Genomic DNA, 23,592 nt, shown 5'->3' with positions numbered 1-23,592 from the left:
GAGGTGATGTCAGGAGGTTGGCAAAACCTTTGCAGGCCATTTGACATTTATCCAACATCTCTTTATGTACACCGATCAGCCACAACATTAAAATAATTTTATTGTGCATGTCTCCTTTGTGCCTCCAAAACAGTTGATGGAGATTTTTTTGGGAGGTTGGATTTTTTTGTTTTTTTGTGATACTGTATTAATCCCACTAGGGGAGCAAGTTGTAGGTTACTTAGTTACTTTAGTTAGATTACTTACTCGTTGTAGAGGAAAAACATTTCCTCTACAACATACAGCCCGACCCGTTCTCTCCAACTTACTGCTTTTGGTCAAAAGTCTTCTTAACTTCAAGGCCTTAAATCTTTTTTTTTTTTTTTTTTTTGGATCCCTGCGTCCAGGAGCAAATATGACTTGTTGCATGTGTGACGTTACTCCCCGAGACACAAGAAGAAAGCCAAACTATAAAATGAGAAAAATAATAACGCAGAGTAACTTCAAAAAGTAACTTTAATGTGATTACTTGCTTGGAAATAGTAACGCGTTAGATTACTGTTACTGGAAAAAAGTGGTCAGATTAGAGTAACGCGTTACCAGAATGAGATAGGTGCGTTTACATGCACCTGGAAAAAATGAATTATTGCCTTAATCGGACTATAACAGGAGAACTTAAGTGCATGTAAACACGTTACTCCGATTAAGTTCTCATCATCCCATTAAGACACCCAGATAATGCGACTGGAATTTGATTTTCTCCAGCATGTATACGGTGAATCACCGCAATGCGTGTGCGCATGCTCCACAACCGCTGCGCTGTCGCGTGACCCCGGAACAAAAACATCCAAGAAAGCAGGTCGCAGAAGAAGAAGATAAACAAAGCCGCTAGAAGAACCGTCTGAGGGAAAACACGCATCTTATCTGCACCAGAAGTAGCGTGAACATTACGTACAAGATTAAAAAATGTTCCTACGGCTGTTGTTTGAAATGCCGGTCCGCCCCATGAACGACTCTTGTTTATTATATGACTTAATAGGTCAGCTGAAAAAAAGACACATATCGCCACCTAGTGTGGAGGAGGAGTTATTTGATTTTCTCCATTAAACTGGGACAACGGACGTAGTCAGAAAGTCGAATTTTGAGGCCAGGTCAACACCTTGTTCTGTTCTTCATGTGTTTTGAGTTGTTCCTAAAGCGTTTTTGTGTGCGTGTCCCTGTGTCACGCTGCATCTTGCTGTGGACGGCTGCTGCCTCCTCCCTTTCTTAAAACCTAGTGACGCCTCTGGCTGTTGCCATCAACGAGTGTCATTGCTGATGTTATTCACTCCTAAATCTACTTTCTACATGACATAATGTATTTTCTTAAAGCAGAATGACGGATGCATGACTGGGCTTGTCGTCTTGCTGCATAGTATAATTACTCATGGACCAGTGTCTTATCTTCCTGGTGTCATAGATTAGAATCACTGAATCTCTTCATGCTTCACACTAACAGTGCTCATTTTCAGATGATCCTAAAGCTACAGAACTTTTCCATTATTTCTTTCGTTGAGCAGCACAAACTTTATTCCTGCTGATGCCACTCCACTCCAAAATTATGAGCACATCCCATTATCCATTGTCCACGGGAAGAAAGACTGATTACTGGCCTGTAGCATCCAGCATCCGACTCAAGTAAACACATTAACAAGCTTCTTCAGCTAATAAACACACACACTGTTTAGCCCTGACGACTTACACCACATCCGTTTCTTTTTTGTTTTTTCTTCCAGCGGAGCGGCAATCGTGCTGAATGTTCATTGCAGATGTGCCTGAACACGTCCTCCCTTTCTCTTTTGATCATTCTCTTTCTCTCAGTCATCTTAGGAAACCAGTGTAAGAGTGTGTTAACAACTAGTGTCAACAGGACCTGGAAGTCCAAACAACAGGCTGAGACACACTGTGCAGAGACGCCTGATCCTGCCTCACTCGCCCTCCGGCAGTATAGTTAATGCATCATTTGAGCTGTATAGATGTTAGTCATGAGAGCCGTCCCATGCTCCGACACTTTAACTGTGTCTTTTTTGTTTTTTCTCTGCAGGCTGTTCTTTGTAGTACTCCATTCACAGGGCAAAAATGCAAACACTCTTTCTCCCTGTGATTTAATTTCGTTTCGTGGGTAGTGTTGTGAAATTGCGATTAACTGTGCGACTGTTGCTTCAGCTTGTCTCTGACTCGCTCGTGCTTGGAAGTACAAAGGGTGTTGACCTACAGTTTAATGTTACTGCCTTCGGGTGCTCTTTGTTCCACATGACGCTCATTACTCTCCGCGTCTTCAGCGGATCTGCTAAATGTGCGATGGCGGTGGAGATGATTGCTGTGCGTGCCATCGGTGGTGATCTCTTTAAATGATAAGTTATTATCGTTGTTATTTTTACCGTCAATCCCCTGGTAAGCGCTTCCCGACTTTTCCGCTTAAGGCATTGCTTCCTGCCCGAAGACCTGCGTAAAAGAATGCGTCTGATGCCACACTTTTGTGGAATATTGTGTAATTTTGCGCTGTGACTCAGTCCCGTTGTGTGGGCATTTGTTGACATTCAGAACAGGATAACGCAAGAGCTACTGGTTTCAGTTACAACGGGTCGGGGGAACCATATTTGGGAACTTCCTCAGACGTTTTAAATTGGGCCTCTCAGTGAAGAGGAGAAGTGGTTTTCACTGATCCAACAAATGTGGTCGAATGTGGTGTTCAAGGTCCACCTCTGTGTGAAGTCTGAGCATATCTGCTTTATTAGTCACCACAAAGAATCGGCCTAATGTTGTCTCATGCATAGGTCTTCAAATATGGTTCCTTCAGCACAAGGAACTTCTTTGACTTACCAAAGTACTTACCACAGTAGAAATGTCTTCTTATGCCTTATAATAACACTATAGTTCAGGGGTTTTAACGTTTTTCAGGTCCAGGACCCCAAACTGATGGAGAGACGAAGTAGGGACCCTCTACCTACTATATGTGTTTAATATTAAACTCGTCCTGGTGCTATTTATAAATATACATCATTATTATCATCATTTTAAATTCAATATTAAGCCATTCAAATAATACACAGGTTCAAATAATACAATGGTAGGGCGCCATGTAACCGCCTTAAACATTAACATAACTGACAGGTTTAAGTTGTAACTTTAAAAAAGAGCTAAATGTAATGGGGACAGTGAATCACAGCCGTGGGCTGACAGGTCTCAGCTAGTGTGGAGCTCTGTGTGAAACGGAGGCTGTTGAGACATCTCCTGTATCACTGAATGATTGAGGTGCTGACTCAGAGAGAACGTCATCTGCCTCCGTTTACCCCTTTTACTAAAATATGTTGGATTCGTGTTAATGTGTATTTAAAGAAAGTTTATTTTTTTATAGGGCTGACATTTAGAATTTGCAAGTATTTCATTGAGTTTCCTGTAAAGGGTTAATCTCCATTTTTATTATTATTAGTATTATTATTTTTCCTGCAGCTAGACAGAGATACACCAGTCAAAGGTTTGAGAACACTCCAATATTTCTTTTTTTTTATTGTTATATTATATATATATATTGTTATTTTTTATTGATTTGTATGCAGCTTAGTGTCTCATTTTACTCTTTACTCCAAATAAATAGCGGAAGTTTAACATGGAATCATTATATAACCCAAAATATATTCTTAACTTTTGACTCATCAGAGTAATCATCTCTGGCTGATTTAACATGTGAACACACTTGTGAAATTCTTTCTTTCTAAAGTGGAAATCAGATTTGGAGATCAGAGTTCTTCCTAAACATTGTTGCAGAAGTTCCCAGAAATGTGAGTCACTTGTTTGTAGGGAGCTTTGCTTTCACTCTTCTGTCCAGATCATCACAAACCAGATCCATGGGATTAAAGTCTAGAGACTGGGCCATGGTCCACTCCATGTTTCCACCTTGTTTTTATCCTGAGGTAGTTCTGGTAAAGTTTGGACTAAAGTTTTGGGTCATTATTTTGCTGCAGGATGAAGCTCTGACCAACTACACCAGAGGAAACTGATGCTGTTGTACAACTTTTGACCGGTAGTGTACATTTCTCACTGACTAGGAAGAAAAACTAAGACTATGAATGCTCAGTGATGCCCCATGACAATAGAAAAAAAATAAAATGTATGATTAAATGCTTATTTGGAGTTTTGTTTCACACTTTTCCGCCCTTACAATGAAGTAATAGGCAGGTTGGGGATCTAGATCTAATAGAGCTGCTTTTTATTTTTCTCTATCCATGTTTTTGTTTCACCAGGCATCAGGCACCATGATGTTCTGTAAATAAATCTGAACCCGTTATTAATACATGCTGAAGCAGAGCTGACGTTAGGAACTCCTGATCAATCATGTGATTCAGGTCGTTCTCGGAAATGCTTCTGGTGGATCGTTGCCTCCCGAATATAAATTATAGACGTTGTCGTCATGTAAAGGGCCATTGTGGACGGCACAAAAAGGCTGTACTGTAATTTCTGTCAACGTGTTTCACGCTCTCAAACTGTCCTGAAAACCATGACAGCACTGACACGTAGATATAAGGAAGGATTATAAATAGTTATACGAACAGGGATCACTCCTGTCTGTGTCTAATTCAGCACTAAAGTCAGATGGTTATTATAACCAGTCTGTTTCTTTATTTATTGATTTATTTCTCATACAGATCGCCACCGTATTTACACTGATCAGGCATAACATTATGACCACCTTCCTAATATTGTGTGTGTCTCCTTTGTGCCTCCAGAACTGTTGTGACTCAGCAGATAATGGAGATGTGTCTTCTGAGGGGGTCCTGTGGTGTCTGGAAACAGGATGTTGTTAGTGGGGGGCATTTTCCAATCCAACTGTATTTATAAAGCACTTTAAAACAACCACAGGGTGCCAAAGTGCTGCAAAGAAGGAAAAACTAAAAGACAACAAATAAAAGACTCGCACAAGGCATAAAAACAAGATGAATTAAAATGAATAAAAAAGTAAAAAAGTAACAAGATATACAATAAGACACAACAATAAAATACAATAAATCAGAATTACAAATTAAAATTAAAATGTAATAAAATAAAACAAAAATCCTGAAGCCTTTTTTTTGTGTGTGTCTGTGTCAGGCTGCTGCCATTAGGGAGTGTCATTGCTAAGGGGTGGGGGGGGTTTGGTCTAGTCCAGGTGGGTGCTACATGTCTAAGTAACATCCACATGAACGAATGTCAGGTCTAACAGTTTTCCAGCAGAACGCTGAATCGTCACAAGACGATTTAAATGTTCTTTACTTCTCCTGTCAGTGGTCATAATGTTGTGGCTGATCGGTGTGGACTGGATGGGACCAAAAATTGGAAGGGGGTTTGTTTGAGCAGGTACCTGATGTGTGAAGAAAAAAAAAATGAAGAGATGTCAAAGTAGTTGAGTTTTATTTATTTATTTATTTTTTAAATTGATTTTATTTTGAAGGACTTTAGGGCTCATTGGAGATGATGGGCATATGTGACTGTTCTATACTAATGATTAAAGTGTAGAACAGCTGAGTGGATATGTGATGTGCTCATAAGGTGGATGGACACATAACCATGATAATTCCTGTACATATAACAACGGATTAATGGGCTGTTATTAACTATTACTACAACATATATCTCAATTCTACTCATTTCTATCCACATAACGTTAATAACAATACAAACAGTCTTTAAAACGCTTTAAAAAGATAATTTAAAAAATGGGCTGAAACCTGGTCTGTGCATCGGTTTGGTGGGAAGGGGGCAATTAGAAGAAATAAACACTAAGGCCACTCACCTCAAATCAAAAACTCACAACTCCAGAGCCAGAGACTTAGAGGGGAGAGAGAGGGCAGCACCGAGAGAGGAACTAAGGCAAGAACAAATAGTGTGAAACAGAGACGAGATGAGGAGAGCATCATGGGAGATGCTCCATAATTACAGAGATGGGGTCTATGGGAGGCTCTGGCTCCCTCTGGAAACTCTAGGAAGCCTTCGAAAGTTTCATTTGGGCGAGAAAATGATACAATGAGTCCTTTAACAACAGGGGGATCAATTATAAACCCATTGTCACACCTAGTGAATTATGGAAGGTGTGTGCGATGGTAACGTAGGATCTTTAAAATGCTTTTTTTTCTTCTCTCTCTCTCTCTCTCTCTCTTCAAATAAACCCTTAGTTGCCTAGTAACGGCTATTGTTTTGTCGTGTTTCGACGGCGGCCGAGACGGAGGGAGAAAAGGGATCAGTGACCCGTCCTCTGAGGAAACCTTCATTCTGTGGAGGAGGTGCTGAAGTTAAAAAAAGGCCAAACGTTTTAGTGCAAACAGTGAGAATCCAAGTGCAGGAGGCAGAGGGAACAAAGAAAGTAGGAGCAAAAACTCCTGGTGGCTCTAGAGCAGAGTATCTTTGGCTTGGCCTTTCTTTCAGATGACACCAGCTGGGTTTACATGGAGCCAAACAGTCTAATTAGAATTAGCTTTAGAAGCTCAAACCGAACGAAAAACGCTCCGAATAAACACCTAAGTCTGAATATACACGAATGAAATCTCATTCGGTTTCTCAGGGGAAGAATATTCCTTTTCCCAAAGCTCATGTAAACCATGTCGTCATGTGACTGAAGTCACGCTCTCTGTTTAAGTGACGGTTCATCAGCTGGAGAGCTTGTTTTAAATAACAACTAGACGTTATAACACCCTTAGACGGAAGAAAAAATAGAAATACTGAACTGTTTGAAAAAGTCCATCAAAAATTAATTGAAGCTGTGAGAGACTGAATTCAGAAAACCTTGAACACTGGCCAAACTTTACAAAATCAAGCTTTAATAATAACAGGATGTCTGTCTTTATAAACAGGCATCCTGATTAAAAGTGGTGGTACAACCTTCAGAGAAGAAGTGTCCATGTAAACCCGGGTCTCTGGTCTCTGGTCTCTGGTCTCTACGTTACCAGACGCTGACTCAGGAGCTCCGGAGGTGTTCGCGTTATGTCAGCCCTCCTTAGTCTCCTCGTTCATTCCTCTCATGCTGTTCGATGTAACACGAGGCTCTTAAAGTTCAACCGTGTCGTCGACAGGACGAGAGGGAGCGAAGCGGAATGAGAACGAATAGTGGATTTAATGAAACTTACATCAGGTCTTCTGGTTGTGGCCTTTTGAAAATTCATAGAGTCAGAACTAAAACCTTCAGTGAAGCAACTTATTATTACTTATTTGTTTATTTATCGCATTTACATTTTTTACATATTGTTTTTTATATTATATTATTTCAGTTCATCTCACTCTTCTGTTACTGGCAGCAGGTTTGCTTGCTGTGATTTTATTCTCTTGCTCTTTATTTTTATTCACCGCTCTTCTCCCTCCTAATTCCTCCTCTGGGATAAATAGCGTTTTTTCTGATTCTGATTCTGATTACCTTTATAATTTGGCTTTTAATTAATTCTTAACTATTACTATTAACTAGAAATTCTCTTTTACTGTTTTAATAGTTAACATATTTATAGTGTTTTAAACACTATTAATTAATTAATTAATTAATTAAATATCAATTAATTAATGTATATACTGTTTATTTAAAAAAAATCTCTTTTACCGTTTTAGTAGCTATATTTATGGTGTTTTTTTTTAAAAATGTATTTACTTATTTTATTTATTTTATTTTATTTATTTATTTTTCTCATTTTATGCTCTTTGGCCTTAGTGGTTAGTATTTGATTTTTTTTTAATTACACTATTTTTTTTAATTTGGTTTGATTTTGGTCCTCTGGTGATTTTATATATATATATATATATAAAAAAAAATCACTTTCCATTCCAAAAAAATAACTTTCCATTCATACTCTACACACAGTGTAGAGTATGAATGGAAAGTATAGTGTCCTATAATTAAAAAAAATATATATTCAATAGGCAGAATATCTCCAACACTAGAGCTGCTACTTCAGATTCCAGCCACACACACAATGGTGTGTGTCCAGGCGGAGTGTGTTACCTGTGCACCTCATGTGTGTTCGATGGGAACGGGAACGTGCCCAGACCTGCGGCTCATGCAACCTGACCGTCAGCCTTTTCCGAAACAGTTCTCAACAGGCCCTTCAGCCGGCCCACCACTTCCAGCTAACCCCGACCGACTCCCCCGCCACACATTGCACACATGCAAAAAAATGACACACACTCGTAGTCACACACAGTCAGCAGGGTGGCTGCCCCAACGCTGAAGCTCTCGACTTTTAAAAGCTGGTTTAAAGGAGGTTTTTTCAGGCTGAAAGGTAACTGTATCCAACCTTTTGTGGGTGGCATTTTCGGCTTTCGGTCTGCGTGTGTGCGTGTGTGTGTGTGTGTGCGTGTGTGTGTGTGTCAGGACAACAAAAGAGGTTTTGATAGGAGAGGTGAAGCGAGTTTGAGGTGTGTTGTAACATGCTGGGTAGCTGTAATGCGCTGACACAATGGGCTTTTGTTGCATGGAAATCATTTTTTAAAAAAAACTCTACTATCTGAGACATTTACGTTTAATGCTTCTCATTTGTGTCGGCGTGCTAATGAGCCCTATTTTCGTTTTTACACAGTTTTCATGCGTGACGTCTAAATATAGCAGCTTCCCTGACAGAGCATGGGGAAGTGAAGTTAGAGGAGCCCGGGGGCGGCCTCAGATGACCCCTGACAGTCTTCAGTCTTACTGTACATCAGCTGTTGCCTTCGGTAAAGATTACAGTCGCAAGGTTTCTGTAATTGCATCGACACAGTGTTTGTTGCCCGTGGGGGGGTCACCTGACACTGATAATGTATCTCCTCGTAGAGTGTCTCCAGGTGTTGGCGAGTACGATTACACACATAAAGTCTTTAGAGTCTGCTCAGAGAGCTGTGTGATGATATCTCCTAAGTTTCCTCCAGAGATGTCGGATGGATGTATCTGAAGACTCCAAGTCTGAAAACTACTGACATATCTTTTAGAGTGGAATTACACTGAAGTGAACTTATCAAAAGCTTTTTTTTTTTTTTTAAAGGTCTTCTTCAGTGCATCTTGAGAGATGAGGGTGGATGTGGGTGGATGGGGGCGGGGGGGCACACAAAGATAAGGAATGACTTGTAACAATGGGACCAGCCCAGACTTTTTTTTTTCTTTTAAACCAAGGTGTGGGTTTTGCAGACAGCTCACGGCCGACGCTCGAGTCGCTCTTTGTTTCGAGGGCTTAACCTGCAGCCATTAATCTACGGCCGCTGTGGAGCGACGGAGACTCGCCCAAGAGTGGGTGGACTCGTGAGACGTGTGACTCAAACATGTCTGGCTGCGTTTGTTTTAGAGATAAAGAAGAAGAAGATGAGGAAGAAGAAGAAGGCTGGCATGGTTTCTGATAGCAGCTCCGGCTGAATCCCTCTGGAGGGACGGAGGTCGCAGTGAGGCTTATTAAACCGTCGCGTTGCATGGAACAACTGCCTTTTTTTCGTTTTGTTTTTGCTGTTCGACCCAAGCAGCCACACACACAAGTAATGGGTAGATGGAGGCCATTTGTCAGTTGTGCACTTTTGGAGGTGCAGCCAATAACTTCAGACTTAGTGAAAAGGCAACTCACGCACTTAAATCTCCGCAGCCTGTCTGCGTGTGAGAGAAATGATACTGGACTCGATATTACTGGCGAAGTTTGCATACGGTTGTTTGGTTGTGAATTCATTTTATTGCCATTTTTTTTTTTTTGCAATTCAGTACTTTTTGTATATTTGCCAATATTTATATATTGTTCATTTCTATTTTTCATCTTATTATTTTTATAATATTATTTATCTTCTACACAGTCCAGTCTTTATTCTTGTTACTTTTCCACCCCATGCAATTTCCCCATTGTGGCACAAATAAAGGTTCTATTCTATTCTATTCTATTCTATTCTATTCTATTCTATTCTATTCTATTCTATTCTATTCTATTACCATCTTCAGGTTTCTGATCTTTATTATGTTAAATAAATATCTACATACCTTGCAAGTATATGTCCAAATGCCACAACAATGTCACAATTATAATAGTAAACTCGTGGAAGCTGTACTTCATATTTTGGAGAAACTTAGATAAGATAAGATAAGATAAGATAAGATAAGATAAGATAAGATAAGATAAGATAAGATAAGATAAGATAAGATAAGATAAGATAAGATAAGATAAGATGGGTGGACTAAAGAATAAAATTAAGAGTATTAAAAATATAAAAAGATATATTACAAACAAACAAGGCAGCATTCAAGTAAGAAAATATGGAAAATGTGTATGTTTTTATACATATATCAGCATGTATATATACACACATCCACAGTAGCAGGTATAAATTTGTACGTACGTGCAGTTACATGCGCCGCCTTTTTAAATCCTGCTGTGTGTATATTCTACACCTCACATGTTTGTGACTGGTTCCTTGTCTCATGAAAAGCCAGACGCACTTTTTCTTTCGTGAGGAAATCAATTAAGAGCAAAGCGTTGAAGGGATTAACCACAGGAGCTGAAAATAGCGCAACGTGTTCTCGCGCCTCTGGACTGATCCTGTAAATAGAAACTGCAGACACAAATAGTTTTTGTTCTCGTGTTGTTTTTGCTGAAAGGAAAAATAAATAACGCCACATCACATGTGTCTCATACGTTTTCCCCCTCTCTCCCCTTCTGTCTGTTTATCTGCCTGTTCTTCTGTAGGAGGAGGAAACGGCTCGGCCCGACCTCGGGTTCTGTTTTGGACGGGGACGACTAGGAGTTTGTTTCTGTGATGGCCTCTGACGGAGGAGATTCATCGTAACCTGATCATCACACAGGACTGACAGTGTCAACGCTAGATTACGATCACGCCATGAATTGTTTCTGGAGTTACATCTGGGGCTTTTATTTGAAGACTTCCTCGTGTGACAAAAGTTGAATATCCCACTGGATTGTATTTTTTTTTTTATCTACGGTCCAACCTTCAGTCTTCACTGTTTCCTAAAACTCGAGGCTGCTCCTCAGGGTTCCCAGGAATACTTTTTAAACTCTTTGGGACTGGAACTCAGCTCCTGTCAGTCAGACACCGAGCCAGTCCGCAGTCATGGAGTCTGTGGCGGGCAGAATGGCCATGGCGACGGACTCCCCCAACCTGTCGCTGAGGTCGAGGACCACCACGGACGGGGACTCCTTCATGAGCACGCCCAGCGTCATCTGCAGCCACTTCCTCTCGGCCAACTGCGTCTACGTGGGTAAGTGGTCTGCGCGTGCGTTAACGTTTTAAAGGGAGCCTCGATGCATGCTGTCACGTTGCCGCAGTCCCTGTTTTTTAAAGAATGGGAATGGGTTGGAGGCTTGATTTTGACACTGTGGCTGCGGTATGAAAGGATGCAGAGGATAGTGACTGGAGGCGGCGTGGTGCAGGATGAGTTGGTTAAACAGGCGGTCAAGCATCTTTGATGGATGGATAATAAGAAAAAAGTTCAGAATTCTTGCAAAGAAGCTTGATGTTAAAAAAGTGGAAGCACGTCTGCAGCTTCTAGTCATATTTAGTATGTGAGCTCAACTACACCGATCAGCCATTAAATTAAAACCACTTGTGTCAGTTCAGTTTTCCCGCTGGGAAACGTTTGGCCCATTTGGCATTCGTGTGGATGTTGCGGTGTGCATATTTTAATATTTCCTCTGTGATTATTCAAGGTCAGTCGAGCGTAACTGTTGCCCGGGTGCTTCTGTGAGCTACAGTCTGCTTTACGTCCGGAGCTCTCTGCGTGTCCCTGGGGTCGTGTTCGACTCAGTTGTCTTTGTTTATATTGTCTGTATGTGTCTAACGCTACCGGTTTAAAAGTCGTGACGGACAGCCTGACTGCCTCCCACTGATCAGCCACAACATTATGACCATTGTGTCAGGAGAAGTAAATATCCCAGTGAGCATCTTATGATAATTCAGTGGGAAACTTTTGGACCTGGCATTCATTCATTAGACACGTAGCATCCACCAAGACCTAGACCACGTGGTCATAATGTTATGCCTGATCGGTGTATATAAATATGCTGATTTCAAATGTTTATATTTGCAAATATTTCCGTTTGACCCCGTATGACACATGTCCCCGGGGATTTTTGCCGTTTTTTAAAAACCCGGTAAAATCCAGCACCACTCCATTTCCCGTCCATCTTTACCACCTCATGACCTCTAGTTCAGCCACAGCCGTTCTAACTTCACTGGACATCTTGATATTCATCCCACCACAAAGTCGTCAGCTTCGCTCTCCTCCTCCCGAGGGCGTCCTGCTCTAAATATAGCCAACTGTGAACTGTGATCCGTGTGGAACTGAAGTGTGTCCTCTGAGTGCGTTTCTCTCTGTGTCCTCTGGGACCGCGTGGCGGCGGCGGCGGCGGAGAAGGCCTCTGATGGCGGCGAGAGTCTGACGGCCGATGCTGATACAGTCGGCGGCATCAGACTGTGAGCGGCGTCTGATGTGTAGCGTTTGAACAGCCTCTGCAGCCTCTGGTGCTGTGGCCACGCTATGAGGGAGTTAGTAATCTGGGTCAGCAGAGAAGCATCCACCTGCATGTTTAGCAGCTCACTGCCGGGGATCGTCGGCCAGTACGATGCCCTGCGAGGTGGATATGATTGACCTAAACCTCCATCTTAACCTCAGTGCTTTTCTTTGGCTGAGCTAGGGCTCTGGATGTTAACTCGTCTCTTGTGTGGGAGTTGTGCACTTTGTGCGCCCTCCATCCTCGCCGACCACCTCCTGCTGACTCTAATTAGTGAGTGTATGAATAAAGCTCCGGGCGGCTGCTGTTCAGACTTCAACAAGTGCTTGATATCCGTGTGTGACAACGGCAAATCTGTGAAGTGATGTGTGACGTCGTCGACCTCTGAAGGGCTTCGCACGTCAACATACGATATGATTTTTTATTTTAGTGCTTTCCGGACCTCAAATGTTTCTGTACTCTGAAAGTTATGGTGTTCGTTTACTTGTGTTCATGAAAATGGATGACAAAAGACAAATTAGTTTTAACTTTAAACGTAGCTAAATGTAGTAGACTCTCTGCTGCAGACCGACGCTCTGCACACTTGAATATATATATAAAAAAATCCATTAATGTGGCATAAACACACATTAAATCCCTGCTGTTTCATATTTGATACACAACTTGTGAAGGTTGCTTCAATATTGTAAATGATGTTACATTCTTGCAAAAAAAACCCCAAAAACTGGGATGTTAGTCCGTGACAGAGGCCTTCTATTTACTGCAGAGCATGCATAAATCCACCAGGGGGCAAATGACAAGCATTAAATTGGTATGCAACAGGTTTTTCAGCTGGGTATTGATTATGTGTGCGGTGCGGAGGTCCCAGAGACGAACGCGTCACATGTGATGCATTGAGCGTTATGGGGTCGGAGTGGTGGTGTCAGAAATGAATCGACCATGACCTCACCCAGAGAGAGACGGGGGGGGGACTGCAGCATCTGAAATATGAAAAAGGAGCAAGGGAAGAGAAAACACAAGCAAGACGGTGGGAGAGGAGACGATTCATCCGCAGCGTTCTCACCGGGAGGATGTGCAGCGTCTGCAGCTGGAGCAGAGAAATGAGATTTGTCCTCAGCTGCAGCATCGCATTTGTGTGTGCAAACCTTTGATAGGGGTATGTGCGTGGGAGATATATTTCAGCATTGCATTTGCTTGCAGTGTGACATTAGATGACGGGGGTCAGAGTGTCCCTATTCCCCAGCAGGACTTTTATTGGCTGCGAGCACCTGCGGTCCAACTGTAGTCTGATGAGGGACGAAGCATGAACCGCCAACAGGGGACTGAACTTCAATGTCCAACGAACCGAAAGTACGTTGTCAAAGTCTTCATACACCCAGACATGAAGAAGATTAAGGTCCTGGCTCTGGCTGTTACAAAAACAATGCTTTAGTCTGTGAAATATAGTAATACAACAGCAATGTTCCCAAGGATGTTTCCCAATATTTCAGGACCAATTTTTATTTTTTTTTTCCTACTGCAGCATGAATAAAGCGACGTTTATGTCTTTGTGGGACATAGACACCGTAGTGTGAGCCATTTACTTGTGCTCTCGTCATTGCCTCCCAAACACTAGTTGGTGCTGTGTCTTTTTGTTGCCAATCGGGTTCATTTTTGTTTCTGCTTCCTGCTTCGACAATAGTGACCGAAACTTTCAACGAAACGTCTGAGCCTCCTCCGTTAACCGTTCCTTACAGGTTTGGAGACGTTTGTGTGATTAGTGTTAGCTATAATTAGCAAAAAGGACACAGCGCCTACTAGTGTTTGGGTGGTGTTATTACAGAGCAAGCCAGACTGACTAGCACATTAGCATAATTGGCTAACACCGTTGTAGCCTACGCTCATAGATTACGGCGTCTATGTCCCGCAGACTATAAAAGAGCGTGAATAGGGTCTGTTAGCTGTGGCGTCAAACTCCCATAAACCTCCTATAAGTCCTTACGTTATACGTGTTAGTGGTACATCAGTCATCTTTAGTACAGCAGTCATAACTCCATCTCCATGTTTCCTGCCAGTTCAGAGAATCAGTTTTGATCATTAATTGATGTTATTTCATGCCTAAATGCTCCAAACTGTAGAAATCCACAGTGAATAATTGTCTTTTTCTAACCAATCAAGTAAATCTTTTTCTTAGTCTGCTTTAAAAGTGCCCTTTGTATATCCTCCTAAATTAGCCTTGATGCAGTTCAGTGGTCCGGGGAGACATGGATTGGTCCATTTCTGACTGACCAGCCACATATAACCGTCAGTGAAGAAGAGTGTGAGAGCGAGATCAGCATAAAGCCGTCGATTTATTCACTCCAGTGGCAAGGAAGCTTATCCGTCCTCGAGTCCAGACTCTTTTTGAGCCCGTCGACGCACTTCTAGCTCCACTCGGCCCCGATCTATCAAGTTTCACAGTAATTGCCTTCATTATCATTCATTTTTATTCATTTCCTCTCATGTTTTCGCTCTCGGATTCCTATCCAGTTTCACCCCGACAGAGAGACTCGGATGTTATCTCGGGTTTGCATCACTTGCTTTGCTCCTGGCGGGAATGGATCAGCGTGGATAACCTGTTTTGTGGAGGTGTTGGCTTGCAGCACGTGCAGCTTTACAAATGCACGAACGTTTAATAATAATAATAATAATAATAAAAAAAGAAAAATCTAAGAAGGTGACATCTTAATGCAGTGTCAAACTGGTCCCAGGAAAAAAGGTCCTGCAACGAATATGAACATGACATCAAACAGTAGCTGAGTGTGTTGGGTTTTTTTTAATATTCAGTATCAACAGAAGCTGAACATTAATAAAGAAAAATTCCTCCCCTCTGGATTGATAAAAGCTTTTCTTATTTTCCTGCTAGATTATATGTGCGTCATCTTAACTGTATTACGTCCAATAAAAAGCCTTGTTAAAGTTTTGTTGGCCTACCTTTTATCGGATTTGTGTTTCGACTTGGGATTTGTCCACCTCCTTGCAGCACTTTTTGTTCTCCTCGTGTATTAGTTTATATTCTTAATTCACCCGGCCTCTTTTCCTTGTGTGTGTGTGTCTGCACATCTTCTTTCCGCATTATTATTACAGTATGAACTGACCGAACTAAGGACCCGGCACACACGAGTAATGAAACAGCTGCGCTCCAAGAGCATTTGGCTACTTTAATGAGCAGGAGCCTAATGGCTCAGTAGGAGACAGACCCGGTAGTGTCAGCTGAAGCTGTAGAAATTAATGGAGATTTTTTTTTGCAAAAAAACGGCAAAAAAAACAAACAAAAAAAACCCTTCAGCTGTCTCCTGTAATGCCAGACTTTTTGAATGAAACAGACTTCCATCTTAAGAGGACATTCCAGAGTCAGCCTCCTGCCAGGTGTAGCATATGGCCTGCCAGCCTCTGGGATACTACAGCACCTGTCTTCTCCAGTGTCTGCGTCAGTGAGCCTCCGTCCAGGACTGCACCACTGCCCAGTTCTCTGATCTCAACGTCCCCCCCCCCCCTCCAGCCCCCACGGAGGTCCTGCAGCCCAGTGGGTCGACGGCTTTGAATCGCTTTTCCTGAGACTTTCTCCAGATGCCTTCCCAGCTCTGGCATCAGAGATACTCAAAGACTTCAAATGCTTTTCCCCTGAAGCTCCTTCAGAGTCCGTGTCTGAGCTCTGGGGGTCAGAAACTCTCCCAGTGTCTCGGCCGGCTCGAGCCTTCCAAGTTGCGGCGGCGTCAGAGACTGTGCCGGTGCCAGAAACTCCTCCAGGCCGACTCTTCCCATGCCCCCCGGGTCTTCTCCAGGTCCCCGTGTCAGAGACGGGGCTGGTGAAACGCAGTGGGTGGAGCTGGCTGTGCACGAACCAAAGGGTTAGCATGAACCACACACTGAACACTGAGTTGCTATGGCGCTGCCGTGTGAAGGTGTGAGCGCTCGTGTGAACGAACGGGAAGATGTGTCAGTGTAAATTGCGTTGATTTCTAATAGGTAGAAAGGGGTTCTATAAATACAAGAACATTCCTGGCTCTGCTCCACCTCATGTTCTCCGGGTCTGCAGCTCCTGCACGGGCAGACCAGACGGTTGCCTTGAGATAAAGAACTGCTGCGGCTACACTAAAGCCACAGACTTATAGCACATGCCGACGTTATCTTCCGACACTGGAGGCAAGTTGGTTTAATTAGTTTTTGGCTCCGTGTGGTGAACGACCGGCACTCTGTCGGCCTACAAGCTGCTGTCAGTCAATGGAACGTCTCTCCGGACGACTGCGAATAAGCGGAGACTATTTGTATTTGTTTTCTGCAGAAAATATAACTATTGTCAACCCGTTTTCACTCCAAACGCATGCACGAGCTGAAATAACAGATGTACATTTGAAAGAAGACTGTGCCGACTTATTTTCTCTATTTCCGGTTATCAGACTGGATCCAGAAGGTCTGAGCTGTGTGCGACAGAGCGATAGTACGCATGGAAATGTTTTACCGAGCGCGCTTTCATAGTAGCGTCACTATCCGGGTTTACATGGAGACTTTTTCCTCATTCTGATTGAAGGTTTCAGGTCAACTGTTGACATGTGAGATGATCTATTCACAGACAGACGTGACTGATCAAAGATGGACGTCTCTCGTCTAATCAGCAGTAGCTTCTATTGTTTTTACACTTTTATCATTAAAGGAACAGTTTGATTTGGAAGGTTTGTGGGCTGATGTTCACTTTTGCTACCGTGTTGGCTTCATTGTATCCGGTCTTCAAGGTTTTTAAGGTTTTTGATGGACCTTTTTAAACAGTTCAATATTTCTGTTTTTCTGCCGTCTAAGTGTGCGATAATGTCTGGTTCTTTCAGAGTTGTTATGAAAAACAAGCTCTACACTGTTGAGGAAACATCACTCGAACGTCACTGCACATTTACATCAAGACAGAGCACGGCAGACAAATCGGTTTCGATTGGTTTGGGAAAAGGAATGTGAAAGCGAATGAATTTTCATTCCTGTTTATTCGGATTGAGGTGTTTATATGGAGCATTTTCATTCGGTTTAGGCTTCTAAACCGATTCTAATCAGAGTATTTGGCTTCATGTAAACCCAGCTAGTGCGTCTTCACACTCGAGATTCAGCGGCGCTGAATTACACAGGGAAAGTCGGAAATTTAAGATTCTGGCACATGACAACGGTGCAGCTTTTTGTTCCGACAACTTCTCTCCCTCGTGGACACGTGAAGATAATCCAAAAATCCTGTGTGATTTCGCGTTCCCCTCCACTTTTAGCATGTCGCGTGTCGTCTTTACGTTGCGGCCGGTGAGCATGGCAACTGAGGCTGGAGGTAGGTGAGGAAGACTCATTACACACAGATGGAAAACAAGGAATGGCAGGAAAAAAAAAAAAAAAAAAAAATGAGGTTAGCATCATAACAGCAGAGGAAGATCCACCACAAGAGACGCACATTAGAGAGAGATGAGAGAGTGAGAGGGAGAGGGAGGGCGAGATCGCGCCTGCATATTACTCCCCGCTCTGTGTCTCTTTGGTGTCAGTTGCTTTACCGACTCAGCGGCGAGCAGCATGGAGCTGGAGCCTCAGAGATTCAGTACGTAAGCGTGTGCTCTTCTTTTACCGCCGCTGCCTTTTGTTTGCCGTTTTCCTCCTCGAGCTGCTAAAGGTCGTCTTCACTCGATGTTAGACAAGTTGGAGGTGGTTTCCTTAGTTTCACGAGAGATTGTGTGTTACGTCAAAAAAAAGTTGGATTATCGGTGAGCTGCTCCTCCTGCAATTTGATGGTGTTAGTTTTTAACCTGAGCCGACTGTGGTGAGGATTTCAGACGGGTTGCGTCTTCTTGTTCATTCATCAGAATTCGTGTCCATTTATGAATAGGAGAAAGACATTTCTTTTTTGAATAGATTGCCTTTTTTGATTTTGATATTAGACTATTATTGATATTGTCTTTAAAAAATCTGTTTAGAAAGGCTGTGGAATCAATAATGTGTCTTTAGCAGACTTCAATGTCTCCCATGGTGTTTTTACCTGCATTATTACAGCATGAGGTTGTTTTCAAGGAAATTATAAAGACAAGAAAATAAAATGTAACTATGCACTTAGATGTGAAGAATCAAAATCAAAACTTCTGAATATTTTAGATTTTTCTGCAGCAAATAGTGCATTTGTGAGAAGTGTCTCCAAGATCCAAATGCAACAATGCAAAAACCTAAATGCATGCATCCAGAAACATGCAGCCCCTTAAACATATTTACAGATGCAGCGGCTGATTTGGATCACATAAATAACTTGGAGGTGTAAAATGGTCCTTAGAAAGAGGACGAGAACACGGTGATCTGTTTTACGCCGCTGCAAACTTACATCACCTCCTTTCTGTTGAATAGTGCATCATGTTGGCTTTTTGCTCCTCTGTCTCTCTCAGCCACCGGGTTGTAGCCGTACGGTGGCACTTTCACTCACTCCACCAACATCAGATCTCAAAACAAGCGCTTTAACTGACTGCATGAAGCTTGCTGCGCAATATCTTTACCGAATTGTTTGATGTATTTGTTGATATTTGGTTTTAATTGGAATATCCCGTGTGCTGGACGGGCAGCTGTTAGGCATCATTTATCATCATCTGTATCAGTGTGCAGTGCTGACAAATGCTCTCGTGCTAACGAGGTAAACTGAAAGGTGTCCGGTGGTGAATCTCATTATAGCGTAACATCAGCACTTCAGCGCTGAGCATATTAAACTTATTAAAAACCATCATGTGGTGCTGTTAGGATAATGGTGACGGAGAAATTCAGTTTTATTGTTGCTTTTTAGCCAAATTAAAAAACAAAACTGTCACTTGACGAACAAAAATTTCTTTTTCTCCCGACGATATGACTGCCTGAGTTCTATCCGATAGGAAAAAGGTAAAAGGGGAGCGATGATCAGAGCTGACATTTGGCCTGACTATAAACCTTTATTCGATATCATGCGAGCGAGCTTTAACATTAGATCAGGACGGAGCTCTGGGATGAGACGATGGCAGGAACGGAGACGGGAGGAGGGGGGTGGGGGGGGAGGAAATCAAATAATGGATGGAGGGATGAGTGAGCGAATGAAACGGAGCGGTAGATCAGCTGCGGATCAGTCGTTTAATGCCGGGGTGAAACTGCTCCGTTAAAGGCGGCCTATTGTCAGAGGTCAGGTCAAGAAATGGCTGAACGCGTGATGATGATAGTGATTTATCGCCCTCCTGTGAGAAGGAGCCTCATCGCTTTGTCTCATCGCTACTGTGCCATATTATCTCCATCTATTGATTATCTTTGCTGGCTTCTCTGGCGTGTCTATTTGAAAGCTTTTTATTATTATCAGGAACCACCTGACAGTAGAGACTCTCATCAGAAGTCCGGTAACACTCAACCAATACGCAGAAGGCAAAAAAATTAAATTGCATGTAATTGGAAGGTCCCACAACCAATCGGAGGCATTTTGTTGAACACTAATGATGCTCAGATGCCGCGTCGTCTGTTCATCGCCACACGAAGCCAGCGCTGATGTTTTGACTCGGCCGGCAGATCTTTCGCTGGAACGTAATCAGCTCCCAAATGAGCAGTTCCAGAGAAAGTTGGTCTGGCCTCCGGGTGAGTTCTAGTCCAAAGTGTTTGTTCTGTCACTCAGTGGAAGTGAATCACCACTCAGAGTGTGTTTATTGTAGATCGTGATGCTTATTGTTGTTGGCGCACTCTATGGTAAACAAAGTCACCACCAGCGGACAGTTACGCAGTGCACTGCTTTTTGACGTTCAGCACCACAGTGAGTGGACAGCTCCCCAAGCTATGAATGTTCACTGCAGCCAGGACTCTTCTTCTTCTTCTTCTTCCTCTTCTTCTTCTTCTTCTTCTTTCTTCTTAACCTCGGATTTGCTCTGTTTGTGGCTTTCTGACTGATAGATATTCCTTGTGCTTGATCCCTGTACCTGTGCAAATGCCAGATGATTTAACTTCTGTTTAACACCAGCGCTTCAGTTTATGCCTCACAAAGACCGTTATTTAACAGTCAGATGGAGCAACGTAAAGTAATTAACACACACACACACACACACACACACACACACACACACACACACACACACACACACACACAGCACAGCACACACACACAAAGAGAGAAATACAGTCCACAGTCGGCAGAGTGATGGGTCGCTCTTCTCCTTCTGTCAGCGCTGAAAACAGCCCAGGACAATATTGCTTCAATTAGATTTAAGCATTATAGCTTTAAGGTCCTCGCAAACCTCCATCTAGTGGCACAGATCTCCACTCACAGGAGCCTGCATATTCACACACACAGCTTATAGAGGAAAATTATGAAGTCATGAGTAAATACAGTATAAAACAGCAGAGTTTATTTCTTATTTAAGTTATTGGTAAGTTATTAATAACAATGTGTAATTGTGATCGTTTAGATAGATGTGTTAAAGGATCCTTGAAAGGTCTTGAGGTGTCTAAAGCATTGATCAGAAAACCAAACCATGAAGTGCTCTCTGTTGGTTTTCAGTTCAAAGTTTATATTTAGTCTCTGCAAATCTCCCCTTTAAATGTCACCACGTTCCAAAATAAACGCAACAGTTTTGATTTCAAGGATCCCAAATGTTGCATCCCTCCAACATTTGACCGGAAGCCTTAGAATAAAGTCACTGGCTTTTGTCACAATTATTACGATGGTCATTTGAAGATTTTGTCACAACAAAACATAAACGAATAACTGTCTGGAAAGTGAAACTAAAGCAAGTAGAGCTCCCCCTGGTGTCTGGCTGCAGTATAAGTCATAAGCTCCGCCTCCTGCATGTTAGTGGATGTGACTTGGGCCAAAATAAAACACTAAAATACACCTCAGATATATATCTATATCTATATATATACTTTTTAGGATGGTTTCAATCATTTTAGGTAATTACCATTAATGTTGATGCACATTCAAGTGAGATTTTTTTATTGCGACTACCTGTTACCATGCCAACCGCTTTAATTTAGTGGTCCCCTGGGGCTATGACAGTTGTAAAATAATAAACAAATGAATAAAATAAAGGAAAAAAAAGTAATTTTAATTAAACAAAAGCCTGAGTGAGTCTGGAGGAAGAGTGGTTGGGTGGCGATGGACTAATAAAGTATCTCAACCTGCTCATGTGTGCACTAATTAAATATAGTTACATTCCATCATTGCTCCTTAAGTGTTGGGAGCTGAGAAAGTCTCAGTTGGCTACATAACACATAATTATTATTTAATCATCACTTTTATCATCTTTGCATATTGTTGTGTCCTAACCCTTAACTGAAAAGTCCAAACCTGTAAATGTTTACTGTCCTTTGTCCTCAGCCTGAAACTGAACATTGGTCGTTTTTGTACATTGAAGAAAACCCCCCGTCCTTCACATTCTGCTGAGCCTTGTACGTGAATGATGTCGGTTTGATTTGACTCGGTGTAACGCGTCTCTCTCGGGCATCTGTCCCGTCAACCACTCCCGAGATGAGTTAATAAATCGAGATGGAGGTTTGTGTTTTCTGGCTTTGAGACTGGAAGACACTGCAAGCTTCCATTAAAGTCTCAGATCCAGCTGCTCCGCTTGGCACGCCGTCAAAATCCTTGAAACAACCTGCTGAGGCTCCAAACCCAGCTTCTTCTTCCTTTTTTTTTTTCCCGAGCATTTAAAAATCCTCAGGTGTAAAATGAGTTTTGTGACAGACTGATGAAGGCGAAGGTTTGCGCAGTGTTGTCGTGTACGGGAGACAAATGGCAAACAGCCGAAGGCCTCGCGGGAGGAAGGGAGGGAGCTGCCACATGGTTTGAAAGCTGTGTCTCCTGTCAGTTTGTGGCTGGAGGCATAGCCGCGGGGATGTTTGCGAATGCACAATCTTTGTGTGTCTTGGGGATAGATGGAGAGTTATGGCTCGGCAGTCTATTCTGCAGCGTTTGAAAAAAATAAAAAATAAATAAATAAATAAATAAAAGCACACAACAGGAAAGGAGAAAACCCACAAAAGACAAGCTCCATCAGTTTCACTCTGCTCCCCTGAAGAGTGTTTTACAGAGCTAATTGTGGCGCTCTGGAGTTTTCGAAAAGAATGCCCGAAAGGAAACAATACACTTTCTTTTAGACAGTTCCTCTCGCAAGATTTCATTTAAGTGGAAAAACGCCATCCCCCTGTCGAGTTCTGCAGTACACAGGCGGAACTGCTGCCTTTTCTTTGTTCCTCCATCACATATTAGAAGGAGAATTTTATTATGGTGTTCCTCGTAGCGCAGAGTGACCTGACTAGTTTATATGATTTATGTTTTTTTTTCTTTTTGTGTGATCATTTGAGCATCTGTTCCGTTGTCTCCTTTCATCCCGCCTGATCCTTTTTTACACTTGTTTTTAGCAGACGTTAATAATTCACCACTCTTCAAGCTCTTCTCTTCTCCCGCACGTAATAAGACAATTTGTTCACTCTTTAATTCGGTCTCAAGGCCGATCAATGCGCTAACGCAGAGGCAAACATGAAAAACATACGACTCGTGTTTGTTTTGAAACACATTCGTAAGATAAGGTATCACGAGGTTGTGAATCGATAGTGCGCCACAGTACATTAAATTTGTTTTTTTCACATTTCATTTAACAACATAAAATGACACAGGATGGGACACATGTAGAGATAACCCTCTATTGTGTTACTCGCTGTTGGATGATATCAGGATGTAACTCACAAAATGGCTATTTTCACAGTTAGGTGACAAAAGTCAACTTCAGCGACTAGTCTCTGATGACATTATTAATAATAACTGAGTAGAAAGTAACGCTTTTCAGTGAAATCTATATTCCGTGACCTGAATACATGAACTGAGAACAGACCGCTCATATGCTACATACTGTGAGCTGCAGATATGTATAGCCTGTATAAAACAGGCAGCAAGTCAGCACCATCAATAGCATTTAATAGTATTCTATAGTGGGAAGACTTCTCCTCTGTGTAGTGCAGCTAAAGGTCTAATAACTTTATCAAACAGTTGGTGTGCACCTAGGCCTGTCACAATAACACATTTTGCTGGACGATATATTGTCATACAAATTACTGCTGATAAACGATATTATCCTCAACCTTATTTTTAAACCATTTTCCACTAATGTAATGATAATATGGCATAACTTTTATTTCT

The 23,592-nt window shown here is 42.2% G+C and overlaps 1 protein-coding gene across 1 annotated transcript in view; it reads left to right on the top strand.

The window, feature by feature from the left end:
* The window catches only part of plch2a (phospholipase C, eta 2a), a 132,941-nt gene that overhangs the window by 6,400 nt on the left and 102,949 nt on the right, over positions 1 to 23,592 (top strand). Inside the window, exon 2 of the mRNA XM_047582832.1 lies at positions 10,659 to 11,188. Within this exon, the coding sequence (XP_047438788.1) occupies positions 11,041 to 11,188 (148 nt within the window). The 5' untranslated portion in view covers positions 10,659 to 11,040. The remainder of the gene's footprint in view (positions 1 to 10,658; positions 11,189 to 23,592) is intronic.

The sequence above is a fragment of the Mugil cephalus genome, chromosome 1, assembly GCF_022458985.1.
Source record: "Mugil cephalus isolate CIBA_MC_2020 chromosome 1, CIBA_Mcephalus_1.1, whole genome shotgun sequence".
Taxonomy (NCBI): Eukaryota; Metazoa; Chordata; class Actinopteri; order Mugiliformes; family Mugilidae; genus Mugil; species Mugil cephalus.
The sequence above is the reverse complement of the archived record's forward strand: the minus strand, read 5'-3'. Positions and strand labels throughout refer to the sequence as shown.